Source organism: Marmota monax, unplaced genomic scaffold (genome assembly GCF_021218885.2).
Source record: "Marmota monax isolate L192 unplaced genomic scaffold, Marmota_monax_Labrador192_F-V1.1 WCK01_AAM20220418_F8-fsc00171, whole genome shotgun sequence".
Lineage (NCBI taxonomy): Eukaryota > Metazoa > Chordata > Mammalia > Rodentia > Sciuridae > Marmota > Marmota monax.
The window spans coordinates 3,136,738-3,162,463 of record NW_026694658.1 but is presented as its reverse complement, the minus strand read 5'-3'; the positions used below and the strand labels follow the sequence as shown (position 1 = coordinate 3,162,463).

Genomic DNA, 25,726 nt, shown 5'->3' with positions numbered 1-25,726 from the left:
CCCTCAGGCTGCATCCTAGCATGCCCAGTTTTAGTCTGGCGTGAGCTTTTATGGCATTTATAAATCCCTCCTTCCTGAGGGTTTATAATGACAGTGCTGAAAACCACCTTGACTGAAGTATGAACATTGCCATTGAATTTGAGGGGGCCTGAGAATGTTCTTTCTAGTCTGTTTTATTTTGACAGAATTTAACATACTAAGGCTTTTCCACTTTCTGCCATAAACCTAGGTTTATAATGCTTTTGAGGTACTAATTGACATAATCTGTTTTTCTCCAGGTGGATAAATTAGATGCTTCAGAATCACTGAGAAAAGAAGAAGAACAAGCTACAGAGACACAACCCATTGTTTATGGTAATCTTTTTCTTTTTAAGCTCAGAGATATACATTAGACAAACACTTATTCTTTAGAGACACTACTTCAAATAGAAATAAAACAAGCTTCTAACATGTAAAAGTTTTGCTAAGGTAAGGAATGTTTCTCCCTACTGCCATTGTTTTTCTGAGGATAGTCTTAAAACAGGCATTAACGTTATTTACTGAATATTTTAATTATACGAAATATCCCCAAAACATCCATTAACTATCATAACCTAGACTCCTTTGGCCTAGTTGCTAATTGAATACTTGTTCATGAGTTACTGAGAAAGAAATATGGAATTCAATTTTCAGAGGAGCAAAGGGTGATAGATAGAATGTGTCAAGGCTCTCTTTAATGTGCTTTGCATAAAGCACACATCCTTACTCTAAATTCAAACTGGGACAGTGGATGGGGTACAGTTTCTCTTTGAATACCCCGTATCTCTGGAAAGTTCTCAAAGTATCAAGTGATTTTTTAAATCCATTTTAATTTCTTCTTATCCCTGCCTGTCTAGATCACTTCCCCTTTGCATTTCATATTTGGTAAATAGATTAATTTTCCACAATGAATTTGGAGATCTCATGCTACTAAGGAAAATGACTATATACAAATCACCTGGAACATTATTTCTTTTACTATGGATAAAAAAGTATATGGGAAATTTAGAAGACAAGATAGTTTTGCTAAAGTTGGAAAAGATAAAGTTAACATGGATTCTTAAGAGATGTTGCACAATGTTTGACAGAGATAGGAAATGACAGTAGGTATAAAAACAGGATGAATGTAATAATTTTGGAGGTACCTATTGAATTTGCCTTGGCTTTCATGGTGTTTAAGAAGGCAATTGAAAATGGGTTACAAGCCGGGTGGGGTGGCTTATGCCTATAATCCCAGCAGCTCGGGAAGCTGAGGCAGGAGGATCCTGAGTTCAAAGCCAGCCTCAACGAAAGCTAGGCCCTATGCAACTCAGTGAGACCCTGTCTCTAAATAAAATACAAAATAGGGCTGGGGATGTGGCTCAGTGGCCAAGTGCCCCTGAGTTCAGTCCCTGGAACCCAAAAAAGGGAAAACGGGTTAGAATTTCAAGATAGCCATCAGTATTAAGGTTAGAAATAAATTTTTGTAAACTGATTTTCGAAAGTAATTTTTTCTCTAAAGATAAACGTTGGTTGTAAACCACAAAAAGGAAAGACCCATTTATACTGTAGGTTTACATTCCAGTGGGAGATTATTTGTTTTGCAGGGGTAGGGAGAGGTGTTATATGTTTACTTAAGGCAAGTTCTTTATAGGTCATTTTTTTTTATGTGGTTAACAACTATGTAAACTTCCTAAGAAAGAGTGTTAACACAGTATTTGATAGAGGGTATATGCTCACATGTGTTTCATACCTAATATGGGTTTGAATGATTATTTTTTTATTACCACCTCTAAATTAGAACTGGATTTTTTGCTAGAAATTTATTAGGTTTCATTATCAAACATTTTAAATCAGAAATTTAAATTTAACTTAAAGTTAAATTTAAATTTAAAAGTTGTTACATTAAAATATGCCTGTTAAATTTTCCTATGCTAATTTTGTCGCTCAATTTAATGTGCAAGTCTGACCCAATAGTGTTGTATGTGCACGTGTATATTGCTTTTAATGATAGGAAGTTCTGACCCTCAGCCCTGCACTACTGGCTTTTCAGGCAGGACGCTTGTTTGGGTGAGACTGAATTCCAAATTATGCCAGTCGAAAGTTCCCCCACATAAGTTGTAATTGTTTTACTAGGGTGAGGTATATTGTAGTGATGTAGTCTCATAATGCTAAGTTTCTCCTGCTTTCTTTCTTTGCTTCTTAGGTCAGCCCCAGCTGATGCTGACAGCAGGACCCAGTGTTGCAGTCCCTCCCCAGGCACCTTTTGGTTATGGTTATACTGCACCACCATATGGGCAGCCACAGCCTGGTTTTGGATACAGCATGTGAGATGGAAAGCTGATCCTGTAGTCTCCTATTTTCATACTGAAACATCGTCTCTACCCCCTTCTCAGTTTATAAATGGGGAAACTGGCAATGTGTTCTTGTAACCTTTATTTCATGAAGGACTACTTTATTTGTTTCTAACTATAAACTATGGATCACCTATGTTAAAACCTTATTTCACATTCCTCATCATTTTAGAATTTATTTTCCAAGGGGAATAGTATTCACGTGGGCTTTTCCCCCCTCCTCATTCTTTGAAAAACTGCTTAATATTCAATCTATTGTGAAGAACCTGATTTGCACTCTGTAGTGTTTGAAGAAACAAAGAAACTCTAATATTGACTCTCTTAAATTTAGTGTATGTAAACAGCTTACAATATGTATTGTCTAAATGCATTTAAATCTTTTATTCAAAGAAAAGCTAAAGCAAAAAGACTGGTATGTGACCATACCATGCAAGACTGTCAAGGCCAACAAAGACAACACTAATCAGCATATCCTACATTGGATTGCAGTGCTCTCCAAATTATTTGAAAAATGCATACAGACAACTTGCCTGATTTTTTTAAACGAGCATAAAGGCCCTTTAACCTATACAGGTTTCCCCATTATGCATATAGAAAATGCTAGTGTGTTTTGCTCACTTCATATGTAACAGGTGCCCTTACGTTGTGCTGTATCCTGTGCTTTTTCTGTGGGACCATTCCATTCAGGAACAAAGAGCACCATGATTCCAATCTTGTGTGTATTTACTAACCCTTCCCCTGAGGTTTGTGTATGTTGGATATTGTGGTGTTTTAGATCACTGAGTGTACAGAAGAGAGAATTCAAACAAAATATTGCTGTTCTTCAGTTTTGTTTGTGGAATTTGAAATTACTCCAATTTAAAATAAATTACTGGACTGTGGAAATAATATGTAGAATCGCAGTTTTAATTAAATACCTCAAACTAAAAGAATGGTACTTTTTGTAGTGTCATACTGGATACCATGGTGCTGTATAAGAAGGTATAAGAGGAATGAGGGTTGGCAAGCGTGAAGGCATTGTGCATTATGTCTCATGTGTGTTCCTGGAGTTAATAATGTACGTGTAGTCTAAAGCACCAATCGCTACAATAATGGGCAACATTTCATCTGTCACCAACATTTTAACCAAGTGGCACTCTAGGTTTTTAATCTAAGCATTTCACTTAAGTAAACCACAGGTGTTAAGTTACATTAACTTGAAATAAAACTATATTTTACAAAGTAGTTAACATGCTGTTTCTCATCATGAACTCTTTAAGGATTCCCAAATTATGGTTGCTTGAATTTTTGTTTTTTTAACTGGTGTGTAAATCCAAGCTTTTTGTTTATGGCTGAGGATATTCCTTTAAGTTTATTTCGTTGTCCCTTAAACTTCAATACTGCCCTCTGCCTAGCCTTGTATTGCTTTTTAACTCTGTTAGACAAATTATCATAAATTACACAGAAGGATATGTATAGTATGTATTTATATATGCAACTGTGCTGGTGATTGAAATACAGGGCTTCATTCATACCAGGCTAGTGCTCTGTCACTGAGCTACATCCCCAGACAGTAGGATTTTTTAAAATGTAAAATCCCGCACCCTCCCTTCTCAGCTCACCACTTCCACCCTTAACTTCCTATAGTAAATTCTAGTGTTGGCTAGTGAAAACATCTTGCTATTCAGTCCTAGCTATACCATGTTCCCAAATCTTTTCTTCCTCATTATCAAGACAGGAATAATGTTCCTTAGGAGCTTGTTCTTTTTAGTCAAGATTTGTTCTTCTAGACCTTTCCTAAACTTGTGTTAATTGGCTTTTATCAGTGGAATGACTCTGACTCTGCTTTTGCCTTCCCTAACAGAAGAATTGAAAATACTTAGGAATTTTTTTTTTCAACAACAACAAAAAGCCTTGCTTTGTGTGCTCTATCCTGATACTTAAACCATCCATAATAGGCTACATTAGAAACAGAAACTACTATAATGTATGATTTAGGCTCAAATCCTCAGCTGAGATTCTGCATTTGTTTCCTTGTCTGTATATTATCACTAAGTACTTTTAAAAATTATTTGGCATACTATGTCTATATCATAAAATGCCTAGCCCAAGATGACAATTTTAAGTGTATAATAAGTGGTAGGTGAATTGCTAATGAACTGTATTTTAAGCCAAGGATCTTTCCTAATCTTAGTATATCAAAGATGGTTTAGAAAAAAGAAGTGGAAACAATACAAGGGTACTAAAAGTACCTCCTCTAAATGAACTTGAACAAGGCGAAACTAATTGGAAACCTCAAGTGGCCAACAAGTTTTCGGTGATCTTGTTTGGTATCCAGATATAGCCACTCTTCAAACAAGTCTATGTAATTGTTGATAACTGTTTCAATGTGGTTATTAATACAATAGCAAGACTGATTGATCTTCAAATAGTGCTGCCTGGCTTTTTTATAATTTAGTCATGCAGATATTCTAGATCCTTAGTATAATTATACAAATTGTTGAAGATCCAGGAAAAAAAATAACTTTGTCAGATCTATAGATATTTACTATTATTAGAAATAAAATAGAATTTTTAAAATATTAGTCTATTTCAATATAAATGTAATAAACTCATTGCATGTTAATATAAAAAAGTTATGCATTGGTTATTTGGAAAATACTGAGGTGTTTTTGTTTTTTTCCTAATGTTAATATATTGTGAGAAACCCTGATCTCACCAGGAAAGTTTTGTTTTGAGGAAGGGGTTGTTACTGTTTATACTAGGGACTGAACCTAGGGGTGGTCTGCTACTGAGCTACAGCCCCAGCATCTGTAGATTTTTTGAGACGGGGTCTAAATTGCCAAGGCTGGCCTCAAACTTGAGATCCTTATGCCTCAGCCCTGTGAGTGATTGGGTTTACAGGTACACAACACTATACGTGGCATGGGGCATTTTCTAGCAGTACTAGAGATTGAACCCAGGGCTTTGCACTGCTAGGCAAGGGCTCTACCACTGAACCACTCCTCCACCCTAGAAAGTTTGGGGAAGCTTGAAGGAGAGGCAGATACAAGTTTTCCAAAATATACTTGTTTTCCTTGAAATGGGATGATTTAGTGTATAAAGAAAGGTCTGGGGCTGGGGATGTGGCTCAGGCAGTAGCGCGCTCGCCTGGCATGCGTGCGGCCCGGGTTCGATCCTCAGCAGATGTTGTGTCCGCCGAGAACTAAAAAATAAATATTAAAAAATTCTCTCTCACACACACACACTCTTTCTAAAAAAAAAAAAAGAAAGGTCTGACCAACACCCAGGTTTAAATGTTTCCTTGTCTGTATATTAACACTAAGTACTTTTCAAAATTATTTGGCAGGTTATGTTTATATCATACAATGCCTAGACCAAGATGGCAATTTAGGCAAGTTGAGGCCAGCCTCAGCAACGAGACCCTAAGCAACTTTGGACGTGTCTCAAAATAAAAATGTGGCACAGTGGTAAAGCCCCTCTGGATTTAGTCCCCAGTAGTTCCCTCTAAATCTTATTGCTTTTGTCATTTTCAGGTCAGGGAAAAAGAAAAATGTTTTTTGTATTATGAAAATAGTTTCAGCAAAATAGACTTTGAGAACTCAAAGATTATAAGTCCTATAAAATATCTGGTACAGGTGAACTAGATAAATAGCATGATACCCGATATTGCTAGAATTTCCTTACTGTTCATCCTAGGAATGTGCCGTGATTTATTTATTAAGAGTCAACCTCCACAGGGCATCCTGTTGGGAATGCACTGCTTTCAGTTTGAAGCAGAGTCTGAGGCAAGCCTCAGAAATAGCCAGAGCCAGAATCCTGCATTTAAGGATTGAGTTCAACTCCATTACATGTTGTTGCATCACTTTTGACTCTGGTATAAACATTCTGTTTAGAAACAGTTGCTATTGTGGCATAATTCATTTGCAGTTTCTCCTGTGCTGTCATATGGTGCTGTAAACTTAAAACACACCAAGTATTAGAACTTTGAAAACTGGATGTAATAGTGGAGTTCTGCCCAGAGGCTAGGAGCTGTAGTGCACATTTCTACTACTAGGGAAGCTGAGGCAGTAGGGAAGCTGAGGCAGAAGGACCATCTGAACCTAGGAATTTGAGGACAGCCCAGGCAGTGTAGTAAGACTGCATCTCAAAAAGAAGAGTTCTGCCCACATTCTACCAATGATCTTAAAGGTGTGCAGTCATGCTGTTAATGTTAGTTAACAGTGGAGAGGGAACAACTTAACATGGGCTTGTTACCAGAATTCTCCCTGGCATTATAATTTTTATGGATATACTGAATTTAGAAATGAATGGTAGAATCCTCCTGGGCTTTGGGGAAAAATGGGGGAAGGAGTGGCTTTGGAGAGTTGAGAACTTTGTATTTTGGGCAGCCAGTATGATGGTAATTACTAGAATTATGGTTTAGATATAAGGTTGAAAATGGGAGTGGGAGAAATGTGCCTTTAATAACTAGTTGTCTAGATCCTTAAGTTCTAGAAGAAACACTGGGGTAACAAACTACATTTACTTTGCTCCATGAGGTCACTTCACAAGTTACAATGGCTTCACTGTTTGGAGAAAGGGATGGGAGAGTAATTTTACGACTTAGAACTACTGCTGAGAAACTTTGGCTAATATAGTGTGCATTGGGGGTGGGGGGGGGTGGGGTTGGAGCATGTAACACAGCACAGGTGGGTTATATCAGTGCTATAAAATTTCGGCTTCAATTGAAACACAAAAGTCCAGATGGGCTGAGAGAATGTAGCTCAGTGGTAGAGCACTTGCCTAGCATTCATGAGATCCTGGATTCAATCCCAAGTACCACAAAGCTTCTCTTAAATTCTAATAATTTAGATTTTTTTCTGTGAGACTGTTATGGGTGGCTATATCATAATATAGAACTAAAACAGGCTGTCAGTCATCCAAAAAGTAATAGCAGGGGAATGCGATTTGAATTCAGTGGAACTGAACTACCCAGCATAGTTTCAGAGAAGAGCTATCAAGACACAAAGAAATCTAACTATTCATAGGGTAATGCTATTACCCTTCCCTCACACCCACTACCCTCCCTCTCCCACACGGGGTAAATCTTATCCATCTATTTTGTGGGGGGGTGGGGGGAATGGGGATCTAACCTAGGACCTTGTGCATGCAAGGCAAACACTCTACCAACTGAGCTTATCCCCAGCTCCCTCATCTATTATCTTAGATAATGTCTAAGTTGTCAAGGCTGGCCTTGAACTAGTGATCCTCCTGCCTCAGCCTCCCAAATCACCATGTGTTACCCTCTCTTAATCTAACTTCATTGTGACCCATTTCTCTCCAATTTTTTTAGCACTACTTGAATTATCAAGACCATTTCAACCAACAGTATTTTTTAAGCCCCAAACAACTCTAACTGGCCACTACTTAGCAGAAAAACACAAGAACAAATTTTATTTATTTTCATCTCAATATTTAAATTGGGGAAAGAAATTGAGCTTTTAATTTTAGAATTTGACAGGCTTCTAAAACTCTTGATAGGATCATCATCATGCAAAAGCCCATCTAGTAAAGTTTAAGGTGACCAGTAACTTTGTCAATTAAGTCTGCTGGTCCTGGCCCAATCCCCAGGACAGTTCGGGAACCTGGTTCAATCTGAGTACGTCCAGCATCTTGGATTAAACTTACAGTCAGTCCTAGCATTTTTGCATGGGTCAATAATTCAATCAGGGTTTTTTCATCAGGGGCTTTGACCACCACTTTGGGCTGGCCACAGTATTCCCACTCTTTGAGCATCTCAGGGTTTCTCCTCTGAATTTGCTTGTAGGCAGAAACAGCAGCGTGAGAGCATTGGGCAGCAACTTTTCCTTTTCCCATCTTTAAATCATTTCGAACCACAAGAATCATTTTGTATTCCCCAGTCTCTCCCAAGATGCTTGCTTCAGTTCCAGTATCTGTATGTGTCTGACTCGTTGAGTTTTCAGAGAGCATCCCAAAGCGTACTCGGAGGCCCCAGCCAAGGCAGATGCCACAAGCAACTCCAGCAGCCAGGCTTAGTATACCAGGATGAGCCAAGTATTCCATAACCAAAGATTTAGAGAACATCTTAAGAGAAAGAAAAGAAGTTATCACTATCTAAAAGAGGAAAGTTACATGCTTATTAGATAAACACCTTGACTATGAGCAGCAAACAATATTTTAAAATTATGAGGTCATTAAGTAGAAAGCCAAAATATATCTTGAATCTTGTGCATATACCCTGTTTCCACTCATCCCCTGTGTATTAGAAAAGATTCAAGCATATAAGTGAAAAAGTTAAGGTCTGATATGAACACTATTTTCTGGTTCAAAAACTCTTGTTAATTCAGTTTCCCTAAATCTGATGGAGAAAAGAAATGTTTTACCAATATACCCAAAAGAAACCATACAGAACTAACCCCTTTTCTAGGAAGCAGCGCTTATTTGTGTCTTTGTAATACCAATCCCTCGGTGCCCCATTGTCACAATACTGTGCCTAAGGTGAAATGCACTACTGATATTTACTGGGTGTGTGCAAAGATACTAAAAATTCTGCATAGGGGCTAGGGTTGTAGCTCAGCGGTGGAGCACTTGCCTAGCACGTATGAGGCACTGAGTTCAATCAGCACCACATAAAAATAAAACAAAGGTACTGTGTTCATCTACAACTAAAAAAAAATTTTTTTTTAAATCTTGCAAAGGTTAAGAGTTGTACTATCAAGCTGGGAGCAAAGGCACACCTGTAATTTCAGCAGCTCAGGAAGCTGAGGCAGGAGGATCATGAGTTTAAAGCCAGCCTCAGCAACTTGGCAAGACCCTGTCTCAAAATAAAGAGCTGAGGATGTGGCTCAGTGGTTAATCACCCCTTAGTTCAATCCATTATTAAAAAGAGAATTGTACTATTGGACATTAGTAGAGGTAGATACCCCAGCAAAGCTGTACATCATATTTGAATCACCAAGAAAATAACCTACATCAGACTACATTTGAAGCTGTTGGGTTCATAATGCAACTGTGCATAAATATGAGCAACCATCAGTTTCTTTTCCTAGCATTTATATACAAGTTACCACATTCAAAGTGCCTGAAAATAGTGTCCTTGGAATTATGTAGTGCATAATCTACATGGCAAGGATAGCCCTTGAAATACTTATTTTATCATATCACAAAATTTCCTTTTATTCTTCATTTGGTTAAAGTAAGGATATTACATTAGTATTTGGTAGAGCTCAGCGGTAGAGCACTTGCCTAGCACGCATGAGGCACTGAGTTCAAACAGCACCACATAAAAATAAAATGAAGGTACAGTGTCCATCTACAACTAAAAAAAAATTTTTTTTAATCTTGCAAAGATTAAAAGAGTTGTACCATCAGGCCGGGAGCAGTGACTGTGCATACCTGTAATCCCGGCAGATTATACAGTATACCAAAGATTTTCATTTCAGAATAGTACAGCAAATGTCAAATTATTTTAAAGATATAATTCACATGCCATAAAATTCACTCTTTTATGGGCTGGGGTTGTGGCTCAGTGGTAGAGTGCTCGCCTAGCATGCATGAGGCACTGGGTTCAATCCTCAGCACCACATTAAAAAAAAATAATAAAGATATTGTGTCTACCTGAAATTAAAAATAAATATTTAAAAAATTCACCCTTTGAAATCATACCATTTAGTGGTTTTTAATAAATCCACAAGGTTGTGTTACCATCACTATTTTCAGTGGCCCCCAAAGTAACCCCTTACCCATTAGCAGTCACTTCCTATTTCCCTCTGCCCTTGACAACCTTTGTGTCTTTGACAATCTCCTTTCTGGATTCACTTATTCTGGACATTTTATATAAATGAAATTATACTATGCCAGGTGTGGTGGCACATACCTATAATCTCTACTATTCAGAAATCAGAAGCAAGAGGATCACAAGTTTGAGGTCAGCCTTAGCCACTTAGTGAGACCTTGTCTCAAAATACAAAATAAAAGGGCTGGAGATGTAACTCCATGGTAGAATGCCCCTGGGTTCAATCCCCAGTACCAAATAAATAAAAAAACAAATAAAATCATGCAATGTATGGCATTTTATTTTGGCTTCTTTCATTTAGCATAACATTTATATTGCTGTATCTATATCCTTGCTTTTAAAGGCTGGAGGTAAGGCCAAGGTACACTTAATATAAAAATTAAAACAACCTGATAACCATGCATGTACAATCTCAAATTCAAACCCCGCTCCTGTAGGAATAAAACTTCCCTGAAATTGCTACTTAATGTTATAAAACGTACAACTATCTGAGTCCATTAGAATCTTCTTCAGATAGCTTCTGAAACATCTACCAAAAATCTTCTATATCCTTTTCTAGATTTACCTTCTTTTTTTTGGGGGTGGGTGGGTGGGAGGAAGTGCAAGGGGGGTTGGTACTGGGGATGGAACCCAGGGCCTCATAAATGCTAGGCAAACACTCTACTACTAAGCTTCATCCCCAACCCTTTTTTAATTTTTTATTTTAAGACAGGGTCTCACTAAGTTGGTCCAGGCTAGCCTCAAACTTGTGATCCTCTTGCTTCAGTTGTCCAATTAGCTGGAATTATAGGCATACACTACTTACCCGGTGTTTAAAGTGACTAACTTCTGTGGTCACTTTGGCAGCACACATACTAAAAATGGAACAGTACAAAGAAAATTAGTATGGTCTCTGTGCAAGGATGACATGCAAATCTGTGAAGTTTTCCATATTTTAAACATAATACCCAAGTTCTATAGGCAAGAAAGCAGGAAAAAAAGGAGAATGCAGTGAGGAACCTATTTGCAGAAGAAAGGTGTGGTCAATAGCACTTTATTTGACAAAGTAACCAAATATCCCATATACCAGAATCAGTTCCTATTTGGAAAAGCAAACTGCTCTACACAGAAGATGGATAACAAAGTAAAACCTCTACATCTGTGAAAATTGTCAGAATCAAAATGCTTTGGTCAAAACTTCAGAAAATAAGCAAGTATAACAGGAACATAATGAAAGGGGAGATCTCACGTACATATGCCTGATAAGAACCAAAACACAGAGTGCTGAAACAGCAAACCTGCATAAAAAAATACTTCAGCAAGGACATCTGCTCAGTAACTGCCTGTTCAACCTTGGACTGATACTACCCTTGTAGCCAAGAATTTCTGTTTCAAAACAATAATATGTGGGTTGGGGATATAGCTCAGTTGGTAGAGCACAAGGCCCTGGGTTCAATTCCCAGTACCAAAAAAACCCCCAAAAATATATATACTCTCTTCATTTAGCCTCTAAAAATTTTTCCTTGCTTCAACCTCCTTGAATACACCACATGGTTTCCTGTAGCATGCACATTCCAATTGCAATATTCATTTCCAAATAAACACATTAAACTTCACAGAACCTCTTCCCATTATTTCTGCTTTTCCTTTTTGTTTGTTTGTTGTTTTTTTTTTTGGTACTGGGGATCAAACCCAGGGACTCTCTACCTCTGAGCTACATCCTCAGTCCTTTTTCCTTATTTTGAAATAAGATTTAGGTAAAATACTGAAGCTGGCCTCAAACTCATGATTCTTCTGCCTTAGTATCTACAGTGGTTGAGATGATAGGCGTGTGCCACTGCACCCAGCCCATTATCTCATTTTTGCTGCCATAAAAATAAAAGGAAGATATAAGCTTCATTTTACAGATGAGAAAAACGAGGATCAGAGAAGTTGCTTATCCACAGCATCTACAACAGGGGCAAAACTATACAACATTGCCTGATCATAATAAAAAGCTTCTAAGTTGGGCTCCATTTGTGTACAATGTGTTAAAACACATTCTTCTGTCATGTATAACTAATCAGAATTTAAAAAAAACAAAAAAAACTTTTCATCTTCTCAACTTCATCTAAACACACACACCAGTATGAGACAGTGAAAACAGAATGGCAAATATCCTAGAAACTTCCAAGTTTACTGCTTATGTCCCACATCTCAATGGGATCTAATTATAAAATTAAGATGTTTTAATCTCTAACCCAACTACCTCCTCTAAAATGTCTCTTTTTCCAGACACTTACTATGAACACATTAATAAAGCTCAGTACCTGAGACTATTTTTTTTGTGGTTTTTTTTGGGGGGGCGGGGGGTACCAGGGATTCAACTCAGGGGCACTCAGCCACTAAGCCACATCCCCAACCCTATTTTGTATTTTATTAGAGACAGGGTTTCATTGAGTTGCTTAGTGCCTTGCTTCTGCTGAGGCTGGCTTTGACTTATGATCCTCTTGTCTCAGCCTCCCAAACTGCTGGGATTACATGCGTGTACCACCATGCCCCGCTTTTTTTAAAATATATTTTTTAGTTGTCAGTGAAACTTTTACTTAATTAGGTGCTGAGGATCGAACCCAGTGCCTCATACATACTAAGCAAGTACTCTGCCATTGAGCTACAACTCCAGTCTGCCTGAAACTATTCTTAAGTCTCACAGATAATCATTAGCAATGACAGCACAGTAAACCAAGTATGCCCTATAAAACCTCCTCTTGGTGCCTTCTAATTACCTTGCCTGACTAAACATGTTCCACTAGTGCTCTTGCTCCCATGACCAAGTGAACCTTGTTCCACCCATTTATCTTACCCCACAGAATAGCATTTGCTAACCTAAAAACGAAAAAGAAAAAAACAAAACAACACAAAAAAACCTTCCTGAATCTTCTTTGACCTTTAAACACTGCCTCTTTATCTCCAAACTTCAGTTTCAGGTATCTATTTCTCCAAATCCTTGTACCTGGGAATCTCTCTTGCCCACTATTGAAAATTAGTAGGAAACCAGATACTTCCTAATTGTCAAATGTAGTTGCTTCTTTTCAGGGCTCATCTTAAGTTCTCTGCCACTTATTGGTCACTTCTGAGACTTAAAACTTTCCTCCATTGAATTCTTTCACTCTATTATCATCCTACCTCTCAGACAGCTTTTTTTTTAAATGGTATAGAGGATTGAACCCAAGGGTGTTCTACTACTGAGCTATAGCTAAATTGCCCAGGCTGGCTTCAAACTTGAAATCCTCCTGCCTCAGCCCCCCAAGTCATTGGGATTACAGGCATGAGCCACCACACCCAGCTTCCTGACAGCTTTTTTGGTCCCCTTCTGAACTCTACATCCTCTGTTTGCTCCTGATATATGTACTGTATTACATAAGTGTACACATTTGGCCTTTTCAGTCTATGTCTCCAACGTCCACTATAGAAGCCAATAGCCAAATGCAATTAAGGAAACTTTGATTAATTAAAACTAAATTAAAAATCAGTTCTTTAGTTGTACTAGCCATATTTGAAGTGCTTAATAACAATTGAAGATGGCTAGTGACTATGACTACTCTGACATACAGTGAGTTAACAGAACTTTCTGTCACTGAAAAAAAGTTCTATTTGAATAGCACTGGTCTATATGTTCTCTTTCCATTCAAAATCCATCAAAATTCACTGAGGATTTACTGTGCTTCAGGCACTGTTCTGAAGCCCGGAGATCACTGGGGGGCGGGGGGGGGGGAGGTCCCACTCCTTATGGAGCTAACATTCTGGTGGGAGAGGACAGGCAATAAAGCTTGTCAGATGAACAATCTCAATTATTCCCAAATCATCCTATGCACAGACTCCTAAAGTGTCTCCTTGGCTTCGAATTTGAACCTCTTTAATTTCTGCTGGATTTCATCACTTAGAAGACTATGAAATATTCTTTTCTTTATTTTTTTGGTAGTGCTGAGCAGCAAACCCAAGACCTTGTACATACAAACTTTCTTTTCCTGTAGTCTTGATTTGAGTATCCTGCACTTTTCCTCCTCCTATGGTCCTCCAACATCCAGTCACCGAATCCTGTTAAACTTATGTTTTAAACCCATTCCAGGATTTCTACTTACAGTTCCTAATTATCTCTTGTCAAAGGCTTCCAAACTTAGCTTTTCTTGGCTCTTACTCTAGTTCATCCTAGCCCATATACCATTATAAATACACTTCTAAAACATTCTCAAAAATCATCAGCTAACCGCATAGAGAATAAAACAAATTCCTTAGCACCAACTCTAAGTACTACACAATTCTGGTAACAGCCGACTTTTTCCTTTTACAACTGCTGCTATATGTTGTACCATCCAGCCACATCAAATATTTAGGTCCTTTCAAGGGGTAATCTCTCCCGAAATTATTTTCTGGTCTTCCCCATTTAAAATAAAAACGCAAATAAAAATATCCTATTCACCTGGAAAGGCCCAGCTGAAATCACACTGTGAAGTCAGCACCATCCCCCAACCAGACTTAATTATTTCCCCTTCGAAGCTTCTGGGGCACTTATACAGCACGATCAAATACCTCTCCAGACATTATATGATACAGGAGAATAAAACTTTCTATTATACCCTTAGAAATCTTTTCTTCCCACAGCTTGAAACGCGTGAATACACAGCAGAGAGCGTGAGGCTTGCTCGCTATTTTCTCCCATTCGGAGAGAGTGCATCGATACTGCCGGAAACGCGTGGCTCTGTTGGAAAACTAGCAATTCCGATTCCTAACCCTTCCCGGCATCTTGATTCCTTTTCTTCCAAAGGATGACTTGCTGAACAGGCTCGGGGATCCAACGATCACCAGGCGAAGATGTAGGCGGGTAGTCATGGAGTAACTTGGGATGAAACGTTCCAGCTGAAAAGAGAATGGAGAACGACATCCCTTTGCTTTGCCCTAGGAGGAACCGACCTACCTAAAATACTCTCCTTCACACACGCGCCTTCTTGTTGTTCAATTCTGCGGAGCTAACACACTCTGCGCGCGCGAACTACCTCTTCCGGGGTTTCAGGATAACTAGTTCCGGATCAAGAACCGAGAAGGCTCAATCATCCTTTTCTCGTCACACCCGCAGGAGTCCGGACTGAAATACCGCGAGGATCAGCTGAGGTTGCCTAAAGGAGTGGGGAACGTTTCTCTTTAGGAGGCGGTCTCCGCTGGGTAACCGGACCGGAAGTGACGCGAGCGAGTTCCGGTTGGCCGGAGCCCCGCGGCGGGTGTGAGAGTCTGTCGGGAGCCGCTTCCAGGATCCCGAGATCTGTGGAGAAGCAGGAGTCGGAGTGGGTAGGTAAACGAAAGCGGGGAATTGGGCAAGGAAGCTTGAGACCATCATCAGAGCTTGGCTTCTTCCGGAAGCTCTCCCACTTAGTGCAGATCTGGGGCCCGGCGGTTTTTACTTCCATGAGTGTTTTAGGGCTTTGCTGGCTCTGGTTGTCTCAGTCTGGCGGTAGCCGGGTTATTTGGGACACCTCTCCATGGTTGGATACGGGACATTGAAACTAGGCACTGAACTCCCGACCGTTCGCTTTCCTCTCCACCTGGAAGCCGTACTCGGCTTGTATGAAGAGCCCTCCTCCTGGGGTGTCCAGCACCCTGGAGTAAATGAAGAGGTTTTCCCTGCTGCCGACAGAGTTGCTTCTCAGGATCTTTCGGCTTGGTTCTTGCCCTCCTCCTCAACCAGTGGTGCATGATGTTAAATCTTTCCGCTCTTAAACAAAATCCAGGCATGCAAGTGCCATCTAAAGCCTTCGTGGTACAAAGTGGCCAAGGGAATGGGCCTTCACTTCGTAGAGCCTTTGCTAAGGACCTTCTGAAATCTCCTTTTACTTTCATGAAAAATAGTTTTCTGCCTTTTCCAAATCCCAGACCCCCAATGCTTGTATTTCATTACATTGGAAATACTTGCAGTAAAACATGAAGGTCGAAGATTTAAAGATTTATCTTTAAATCTTTGAGAAGCGTTATGTGGTCCTCTTGTCACACTGCTTTATTACTTAAGACCTTCAATAGATTTTACACAGTCATCTTTTGTTTTTCTGCAACTTCATGTAAAAAATCTAATAATGTGCAGACTGGACACTCTTTATATATCTTGGCAGCATCTATTCTTTCCCTGTCTTTCAGTTCTCCTTTGGTGCTTGTCAGATTTTGTAGACAGATGGCATTGATCATTTGGAAATGCTTGTTTTTAAGTATTTCTAGTGTTGTAATGATAGATAATTTAATATTCCAACTGCTACTACCTATTAAATGTATTGATATTACAGTGTAGTTCTGTATTCTCAGCATAGATGATGGGAAGAAGCTACTATTTATTAGGTGGCATTTTATGCATTCTAGATTATGTTTGTATTGGAAAAGAGATGGTGAAACCCAGACAAATGTGACCAATTCGTGTAAGTGTGAAATGACTAAAGTAGAAATCTTTCATGTTTTCTTTATATTATATTATTGTAAATCACTAATGGTTTTCTTTTCTTTCTTTCTTTCTTTTTTTTTTTTTTTTTTTGAGGGATATATACTGCTTGAATACACACAATTAATTCTGTTAGATTCCTGTGGCTCATTTTCCAGAAGAAAAATACACATATAACCAGGTTTTTGAAGTACTTAAATAAATGCTTTGATGCATTTTAACAGGTTATCTATACCTAGTTTACTCAGTTTATTGTTTAATTCACATGCTGCTCTTATTTTTGAGTTAGCAATTTTTTTTCACAGTTTTCTTTGAAATGAGGTGTCAAGTTTTTTGACAGGTAGAATTATAAAAGTTCGATGTAACATTAGTTCAATGTCCAATAAATTTGCTTGTTGACTACATAAAGGTAAAATCTGTTCTTATATTCTTTCTGTTCAGTTCAATTGATTATTTGACTTTTCTCACATTACCAACTTCTTCCTGTGTTTGACTTGAATCACTGCTTTTTAGAATCTTGAAGATCAATAAACTTTAAACAAGAAGACCTGAATTGAAGTCTGGGCTCCAACACTTATTGGGAAATGGTTGGCAGGATACCTGTCATTCTTAGCTGGCCTGTATTGTGTTGATAAAAGTACAGCTTACTTATTCTCATAGGTCTGTCACAGAATTTAGTGAGATAGTAAATGTGAAATCATGATATAAGTGAAAATATGATAATACTGTCATTTTACTCAGCTGGAAGTATATCAGTGTAGAATACTATTCCTTTGAGTAACTTTTAAAGTTGATTATTTGTACTGTGTCCTTTTGTTTATCTGAAAATATTATCACACACTTCTGAGACAATCTTTGCCCTACTTTTGAACAATAAAGCTAGCCAAGAACGGTTTTATACTCTGACCCATTGATTAAGTCATGTTGGTTAATAAGTAGGTGGCTGGAAGGTGAGTATAGTTTTGCATTTGGAAGTTTAAATCTGATCTTTCTTGGTCATCCTGTATTGTCATGTGAGATTTCCAAATACAGAAAAACCTGAAGTTTTTAGTTGCTTATATGTTATTAACTAAAGATTAGAAGTAGTTCCATGTTACTTACATTAAGAAACCTTATTATTTTACTAAAACCAATGTGAACATATAATTAGATTCTTCACATTTATTAGAGGAGAAAATTAGGGCCTAGAATCAAATAGCAGTTGGCTTGCCTGAGGTCAGTTGGCATAGGTAGTACCAGAACCTGAACTGGATTTAAGATCCTAAGTGTTCTTTGTATTCTGCTAAGGTTGTCTCCAAGCATCTTGGTATCACTTGGTAAAATTTCCTGGTTTGCAAGAAAATGTTTTCTTTTGTGCATTAAAGGGTACACACATACACATTAAAAAACTTATATTCCTTTTTAACTGGTAGAGTCTTATAAGTTGTAGGAAAACAAAGCTATTTGGCAAGATTTGCAGTGGAACAGATTAAGGAAAGAAAAAAGTACAGCTTACTTACTCTCATAGAATACTTCAGAATGATTATTCTGATATTACACTTCTTTACTATCAGGTATTGAAATTTCTTTCTGGCAAGTGGAAATACAAGTCTTTATTGAGTGAATGTTATTAATGAGTCACGGAAAGCTGTGTTAATTTGTTCCAGATAAAAAAATTTCCCCATTATGTTTATTATCTGTTATCTGTAGTCATTTCTGTAGCTATTTTGTTGTAGGTAAATAGCCACTGTAAAAGAGTACATTCTTTGTCTTGCTGGGAACTCTGTGTGGTTTATAGTCTTTCTCCTTTCCTACCCTCGTGTCCCTGTGTTTCTCTACCACTTTAGTGTAGAAATGAACTCTAGATTAACAAATCATGACAAATAGGATGAATTGAAGTCATAACTTTGTTGTGTTTGTGTTAGGGGCTGGGGATATAGCTCAGTTGGTAGAGTACTTTCCTCACATACACAAGGCCCTGGGTTCAGTCCCTAGCACCTCCAAAAAAAAAAAAGAATGGATTGTTGTGTTTGTGTTAGGTGATAATCTACTTTCACAAAGATATACAAATATTTTTGAGAGTAAACTTTTGGAGGGGTGCTGGGGATTGAACCCAGAGCCTTGTGCTGCTAAGCATGGGCTCTACCACTGAGCCCTAAGAATATACTTTTAAAGAGCATATTGCATCAAGAAACTCCTTTTTTTAGTCTGGGTAAGTAACTTTAGATTAAGTTTGCTGAACTGAAGTTATGTAAACCCTTATATAAAGCTCATTTTAAAACATTTTGTTCTTAGCTGGGTACTGTAGTGCATGCCTGTAATCCCAGCAATTTGGGAGGCTGAGGCAGGAGGACTGAAAATTCAAGGCCAGCCTCAACCTCAGCAATTTAGCAAGACCCGTCTCAAAATAAAACATAAAAAGGGCTGGGGGAATGTGGCTCGGTAGTTAAGCAACCCTGGGTTTAATTCCTGGTACCAAAAAAGTAAATAAAACATTATGTTTCTTAAAAATTTGAACAAGGAATATTTTCTGTGTCATATAAGAGATCATATTTAAAGTTTTAGGCATATTTAAATTAAGCAAGGGCAATCCATTGAGTAATCCTATCCCAGCTAGTCCACTTAATGCTTATGTTTCTTTTTTTTTTTCCAGTAGATAATTAAAATGTCTTCTTTTATTCTTGGGATTCTTTCCCTAAAACTTTGATCTTCATAGATGATTTGGAAGGATTCCACAGGTGCTGTTAAGAACTAGGAAGATAAAACCTTGGTTCAAATTCCAGCTCTATTACTGTGTGACTCCTGAGCTGGTTACTTAACCTCTTTCTATCTCAGTACCTTTATTGTTAGGGTTAAATGAATCAATTTAAGTAAAGTATCTAATACATAGTTAAACATAATTATGATCATTGTCTTCATGTGACCCACTGAGCTGTTGCTAAGAACTCTTTCCCAACCCTATTTTGATAGCATATCTTTATGATGCTGCTTACTTATCCTTTGCTCATTATTAATGAACTTTCAGTAAATAGAGTATACATTTCATTTCATGAATATTTTACAACATATGTGAGATTCTTAACCAAAGGAGGCATTCTTGTAGCCATTCTCTTAACTTTTTTTTTTTAATTATCATTGACAGTTGACATTCTCTTTGTAAGCTGTAACAGAATTTGGCAATTGAAACCAATTCTTTGATATTTAATGATATCTTCTAGCACTTTCTTTGCATGGAAAGATCATTTTTTCCAGTGACATCTATTGCCTTATCTGTTCATTCACCCTTGCAATGAAGGAACATCTTGTATCCTAGGGCTTATACCAGGTTCTGGAGAAAACAATAGGAAATAAGAAATGTTATGAAGGAAACAAATAAGGTTTTGAGAGAGAGTTAACAATGTGGCTGTGTGCCTCTTTGGGGCTGGAGCACAAACAGACTTGGAATACAGTGACATGAGATAAGAAAGATATGCAGAGGCTAGGTCATGTCCAACTTTGCAGGTATTGGGAATGAGTTTGCATTTGATTTTGAGTGCAGTGGTAAATCATTCTACAGTTTTAAGTAGAGGAGTAATATGTTTCATAAGAACTTCTGCTCATGTGTGGAGGATGACTTGAAAGAGACAAGAATAGAAATGGAGAGAGAAATTAGGAGTGTACCAAAGTAATCCAAGTGGGAGATGAAAATGTCCTGGACTAGAGAGGTGCCAAAGAAGATGGAGAACAGGGTATGGATACTAAATATATTTGAAATAGAACTTAGTCCTGGATTAAATGAATGGTGAGGAAAAGAGAAGAGTCAAGAATGACTAAGCTTCTGGATTTAGTAACTGGGTGGGTGTTTGTGCCAGGTACTGGGAGAGAGAAAATTTGAGGAGAACCATGTTTGTTTGCTTGTTTGTTATAAGAAGGTGTGTAGGTATGGGGAAGACAGGATATGTTAAGTTTGAGATACTTGGGAATCATTCTAATGGTACTTTTTTTTTTTTTAATGGTGCTGGGGATTAACCCAGGGTCTTGTGTATGTGAGGCAAGCACTTTACCAACTGAGTTATATCCCCAGCTCCTCTATTATATACATAAATATCTACATAAATCTACAAATCAGAACCAGAAATACAAACTCAGGATGATATTTTAAACTGGAAACTGGATGAGTCACTTGGGGGGAGATAGGGAAAAGGAGAAGGCCCCAGTCAGGTAAAGGAAAAGGATCTGAACACAAAAAACTATTAAAGTGGTTACGTCTAGTAGGAAGAGTACTGTAAGAGACAGAGGGGAGCAGGATTTTTTTTCCTAAGCTCATGAAAGTTTATATTTAGAATTCTTTTAAGAAATGGTCAGCTTTGTCAACTGCTGCTTTCTGCTCTAAATGAGGATAAAATAAAGTTGAGTAAAGTCAAATCGGTTTATCTGGCAAACCATTTCTTCACTCATTGTTAAGTATAGATCCTTGCAGAAATTTTCAGGATTCCCTTTAGGCAAAAGAATATCCAAGGTTTCCATGCCCTTCATAAATTCTTAAGATCTTTTATAGGAATTATAGTACAGTCATCCATTGATACTCACAGGGATTGGTTCCAGGATCCCCTCAGATACCCAGATGTATGGATGCATACAACCCATTGCATATCCTCCTATATAGTTTAAATAATTCCTAATACCTAATACAGTGTGTTATATGAATAGTTGTTAACCTGTGTTTTTTAGGGGATAATGCAAGAGAAAAAGTCTGTTCATATTCAGTACAGATGCAGGGTTTTTGTACTGGGGATTGAACTTGGGGGCACTCAAACACTGGGCCACATCCCCAGCCCTTTGTTTGTATTTTATTTAGAAGCAGGGTCTTACTGAGTTGCTTAGCACCTCATTTTTACTTTTCATGCCTGTTATATAATGTCATACTTTTGCTGAGTCTGGCTTTGAACTCGAGATCCTCCTGCTTCAGCCTCTCCACTGCAGGGATTACAGGTGTGTGCCACCACGCCTGGCAGGATATTTTTAGTCATCAAATGGTTGATGATACAGAACTTGTGGAATAGTAGGACTGATTGTACTGGCTCCACTGGGGCAGAGCAGTGTTCTTCTTCAGTCCTTACGTAATCAGAAAGGGGTGTGGGGTCTCTGTAAGATAGGTTTCTATTTTCTATGATTCAATTAATACAACTTTGTTTAAAAATTATATATGGGGGCTAGAGATATAGCTCAGTGGTGGAATGCTCACCTAGTATGTACAATGTTGTGGGTTCAATCCCTAATACTGCCACCAAAAAAAAAAAAGATTATATTCCATTCAAATATAAATATATATGTATTCCAAAATTATTTGTATTGCCTTTGAACTTTATTGTATAAGAAATTTTTATGGATTTTTTTTTGTTTACAAAAATGACATCTTACTAAAATTGAAATCAATCTTGTATCTCTGCAAAACCCTAATTTTTAAATATTTAAGTTCATTAGTAACTTGAATAATTAAGGGCAAATGAAACATACTAGGCGTACTCTTACCTCAAAGTCTTTGCACTTCTTTTTCTACAGTGCTTTTCCCTATACTTTTCATGCCTGTTATATAATGTCAAATTCTCAAAGAGAAAGCTTTTCTGTCTAGTCTGTTGAAGATTACTATACAAACATACATACACACACGCACACACATTCATACACACACACGCACACACAGTCATACACACACATTTAGCAACTTTATTTTTTACTGTAGCACTAATCACTATCTGTTTGAATATTTTTGATTTCTGCTGTGTCTCTAGCTCTTCCAAGTTTGCCTAACATATAATATGCACTGAGTAAAAATTGCTAAAAGTAAACAAAAAATTTTAACTGCTGAATAGTATTTCATTATGGTATGTAGCCATAATTTATTTCTTCTCTTGACAATAAACATTTGGGTGGTTTCTAACTTTTGCTGTTGTTACTTTCTTTTTTTTTGGTACCAGGGATTGAACTCAGGGGCTTTCAACCACTGAGCCACATCCCCAGCCCTTTTTTGTATTTTATTTAGAGAGAGTCTCACTGAGTTACCTAGTGCCTTGCTTTTGCTGAGGCTGGCTTTGAACTCGAGATCCGCTCCTGCCTCAGCCCCCCAAGCCACTGGTATTATAAGCTGTTGTTACTTTCAACTGTTCCGTCCTAAAGGCTGTGGCACTCTGGGCCTTCCGTAAAAGAGGCAGACTTGAGAACTCTGAAATTCTTTTAGGCTCACTTTCCCATTGTCTTGATTAATAGCACCTGGCTTCCTTTACCCTTACAAGTCTCCTTATCAAAAGTTTGCTTGGCCAGTGCAAGGTAATCCCAATTTGGGAGGCTAAGGCTGGAGCCAAGTTCAAGACCCGTCTAAATTTAGTGAGGCGCTAAGCAATAAAAAGGACTGGGAATGTAACTTGGTTGTAAAGCTCCTCTGGGTTCAAACCCCAGTACACTCAACCCCCCCCCACACACACACACACACACACACAAAATGTTTGGCCACACTCTTTGTTTTATCTCTAAATTTTTTTTTAATATTTATTTTTTAGTTGTAGTTGGATACAATACCTTTGTATTATTTATTTTTACGTGGTGCTGAGGATCTAACCCAGGCCTTACATGTGCTAGGTGAGTGCTCTACCTCTGAGCCACAACCCCAGCCCCTTTAAATATGTTTTTTATTATTTTTTCTTCTTTTGGTATTGGGGATTGAACCCAGGGACATTTAACCACTGAACCACATCCCCAGCCCTTTTTGAGACAGAGTCTTACTAAGTTGCTTAGGGCCTTGCTGGGTTGCTTTGGACCCGCAGTCTTCCTGCCTTAGCCTCCTGAGCTGTTGGAATTATAGTCGTGCACCTCCGCATCCAGCTCCCTATTTCTGACATCTTGTTTCTCATTTTCATCTGAGATTTCATCAGAATGGCCTTCACTGTCCAGCTATTCAAAGCCACTTTGGTGATTTCTGAGAAGAATCAGACTTTCTCTATAGCTCTTCTCTTCTGAGCCCTTACCAGAGTCACCCTTAATGTACTGTTCATCACAATCTCTGCTTTTATTTCTTTTTTCCTTTGGTACTGGTGATTGAACCCAGGGCCTACCACATACCAGGGAAGTGCTCTACCACTGAGCCATATTCCCAGCCCTTTTTTTGTGGGTGAGATAGCTTGTCATTAAGTTGCTCAGGCTGGCCTTGAACTTGTGATCTTCCTGTCTCAGCCTTGGAAGTATGGATGACGTGCATGTACGACCACACCTGTCCACAATGCAGACTTTTTCTAGTGTTCACTTCAAAACTGTTCCTGTGTCTACCAGTTACCTAGTTCAAAAGCCACTTCTGCATTTTTAGGTATTTGTCATAGCAATTTATAAGTCAGTTTTACTGGATAATTTATAAAAAACAGAAATTTGTTTTTCACAGTTCTGAATACTGGGAAGTCCCAGATCTAGTTACTGACCTCTGTTTCCAAGACAAAAATGTGAACATTGTACTGTCAGGAAGGGAGGAATGTTGTGGCATTAACATGGCAGAAGGGCAAAAGTGGGTGGAATTTCTTCCATCAGACACCTTTATAAGAGCACAAAACCCATTTCACAAGGGAGGAACCCTCATGGCCTAATTACCTCTTAAAACCCCACCTCTTAATACTTTCATATTGGCAGCACTTGAATTTTGAAGGAGTCTTATTAAAACCATACCAGTTATATAACTGGGAATAGACTTATTAGCATAGAGTGTGTGCCGGTATTTGGCTTTATGGGTTGTTTCCTTAACTTTGGTATTTTCAATCATATTTCCTGCTTTTTGCCAAAGGAATATATGTAAAAATGATGTGGTAGATTGTAAAATTGAATGGTGGACTGCAGGATGGCCACAAATTCTTCATGTATTGTTTACATACCTGTTTTCAATGTGATTTTGTTTCTAGTGTCTATTTCTGTATCTGTTGAGTCTGTACTTTGTTACTTGCTTTGGCCAGTGCAGCATTGGCAAGAATAACACAGACACAGGCTCGAAAAACATGTGCTTGACCTCTCTTATTGCTCTTTAGAGTGTTGAGCCCATATATAAAAAAAGCCCCAACTAACCAACTGGAAGAGAGGGGACCATGGAAAGCAATCCCAGCTGAGCGAGGTTTGTCAGCTCAAAAGCCAAGCTTGTCCAGACTAGAACCATCTAGCCCAACCCTCTGGGTCATGATAAATATATATATATTTTTAAGTCACTAAGCCTTAAGACTAAGATGTTATACACTATTGGTACAAATTAATCTCATTGTGATCTTATGTGTGTATGTGCTGGGAATTGAACCCAGGGCCTCACACATGCTGGGCAAGTGCTATACTGCTGCGCCACCTCCTCAGCTCCTCATTGTGATCTTGATTTATATTATTTGATTGTCAATGAGGGCAGGTTAGATATCTTAATTATTAGCCATACAGATTTCCTCCCCTATAAAATGCTTCTTGAAGCTGGGCAATGGATTATACACACCTGTAATCCCAGCCACTCAGAAGAGTGAGGCAGGACAATAGCAAGTTTGAGGCCAGCCTAGACAATTTAGAAAAACTGTCTGAAAATAAAAAGGTCACACACACACACCTCTATGTCATTTGCCTATTTTAGTTTTATAGTTATTTGTCTTTTCTTAACATTATTGATTATATAATCTGTTTTTTACTTATCTTTTATCAGTAATATATTTCTCTGGTTTATCTTTTCATTTACTTAGGATACTTATGAGGAATTTTAAGTTTTAATTTCAGAGTTTTCCAATTGATCAGTCTTTTCATTTATGGATAATTTTTTGGTGAGTTTGAAGAAATCTTTTTCTATCCTAAGACAGAAAGTTATTTATTTATTTTCCTACAAATTTTGCTTTAAACTTTTAGTAAATCCTTCACGTATATGAAATTAACTTTTTTTACATGGTTCAAGTAGGGAATTCAAATTTTCTTACTTGAATAACTCATTTTTCTATATAGTTTATCAAATAGTCTCTTTTATACCAACTGATCTATCTTGCCATGTCTGTAATATAGAGTTCAGGAACCTTTTTGTAGGCTCTCTTTTCTGATTCTTGGTCAGTTTGTTCTTCTGTATGCTGACACAACACACCCTTCCTTTATTATTATAGCATTGTGTGTATATATTTAAATGCTTTGTCTAAATATACAAATATTTTCTCTTGTGGTATG

General features: G+C 37.9%; 3 protein-coding genes and 1 non-coding gene across 9 annotated transcripts in view; 3 read left to right on the top strand and 1 right to left on the bottom strand.

Annotated features, from left to right (window-relative positions):
* Nucleotides 1-3,239, top strand: part of Cltc (clathrin heavy chain) — a 69,491-nt gene extending 66,252 nt beyond the window's left edge. For both annotated transcript variants that reach the window (XM_046423171.2, XM_046423172.2), the window contains 2 exons: nt 279-354; nt 2,204-3,239. In XM_046423171.2, coding sequence (XP_046279127.1) covers nt 279-354; nt 2,204-2,328 — 201 coding nt within the window. In that variant the 3' untranslated portion in view covers nt 2,329-3,239. The remainder of the gene's footprint in view (nt 1-278; nt 355-2,203) is intronic.
* Nucleotides 3,240-7,739: 4,500 nt separating this feature from the next.
* Nucleotides 7,740-15,274, bottom strand: Ptrh2 (peptidyl-tRNA hydrolase 2). 5 transcript variants are annotated; one of them, XM_046423139.2, is made up of 4 exons: nt 15,141-15,274; nt 14,724-15,003; nt 10,934-10,982; nt 7,740-8,417 (listed from the first exon to the last, which is right to left on the bottom strand). In XM_046423139.2, the coding sequence occupies exons 3-4, from the start codon at nt 10,979-10,981 to the stop codon at nt 7,878-7,880; spliced, it is 588 nt and encodes a 195-aa protein (XP_046279095.1). In that variant the 5' UTR covers nt 10,982; nt 14,724-15,003; nt 15,141-15,274; the 3' UTR covers nt 7,740-7,877. The 5 variants fall into 5 exon arrangements, with proteins under 5 accessions (XP_046279095.1, XP_058428312.1, XP_046279093.1 ...); XM_058572329.1 differs by lacking the exon at nt 10,934-10,982; XM_046423137.2 differs by lacking the exon at nt 14,724-15,003 and having other exon boundaries at nt 15,062-15,204.
* LOC124078471 (U6 spliceosomal RNA) lies at nt 10,959-11,065 on the top strand. The gene has a single exon (XR_006846908.1). It is a non-coding gene; the product is annotated as a U6 spliceosomal RNA (small nuclear RNA).
* A 3-nt stretch (nt 15,275-15,277) lies between the features above and the next one.
* Nucleotides 15,278-25,726, top strand: part of Vmp1 (vacuole membrane protein 1) — a 116,026-nt gene continuing 105,577 nt past the window's right edge. The window contains exon 1 of the mRNA XM_046423136.2: nt 15,278-15,429. The gene's annotated coding sequence lies outside the window, so the exon portion shown is untranslated. The remainder of the gene's footprint in view (nt 15,430-25,726) is intronic.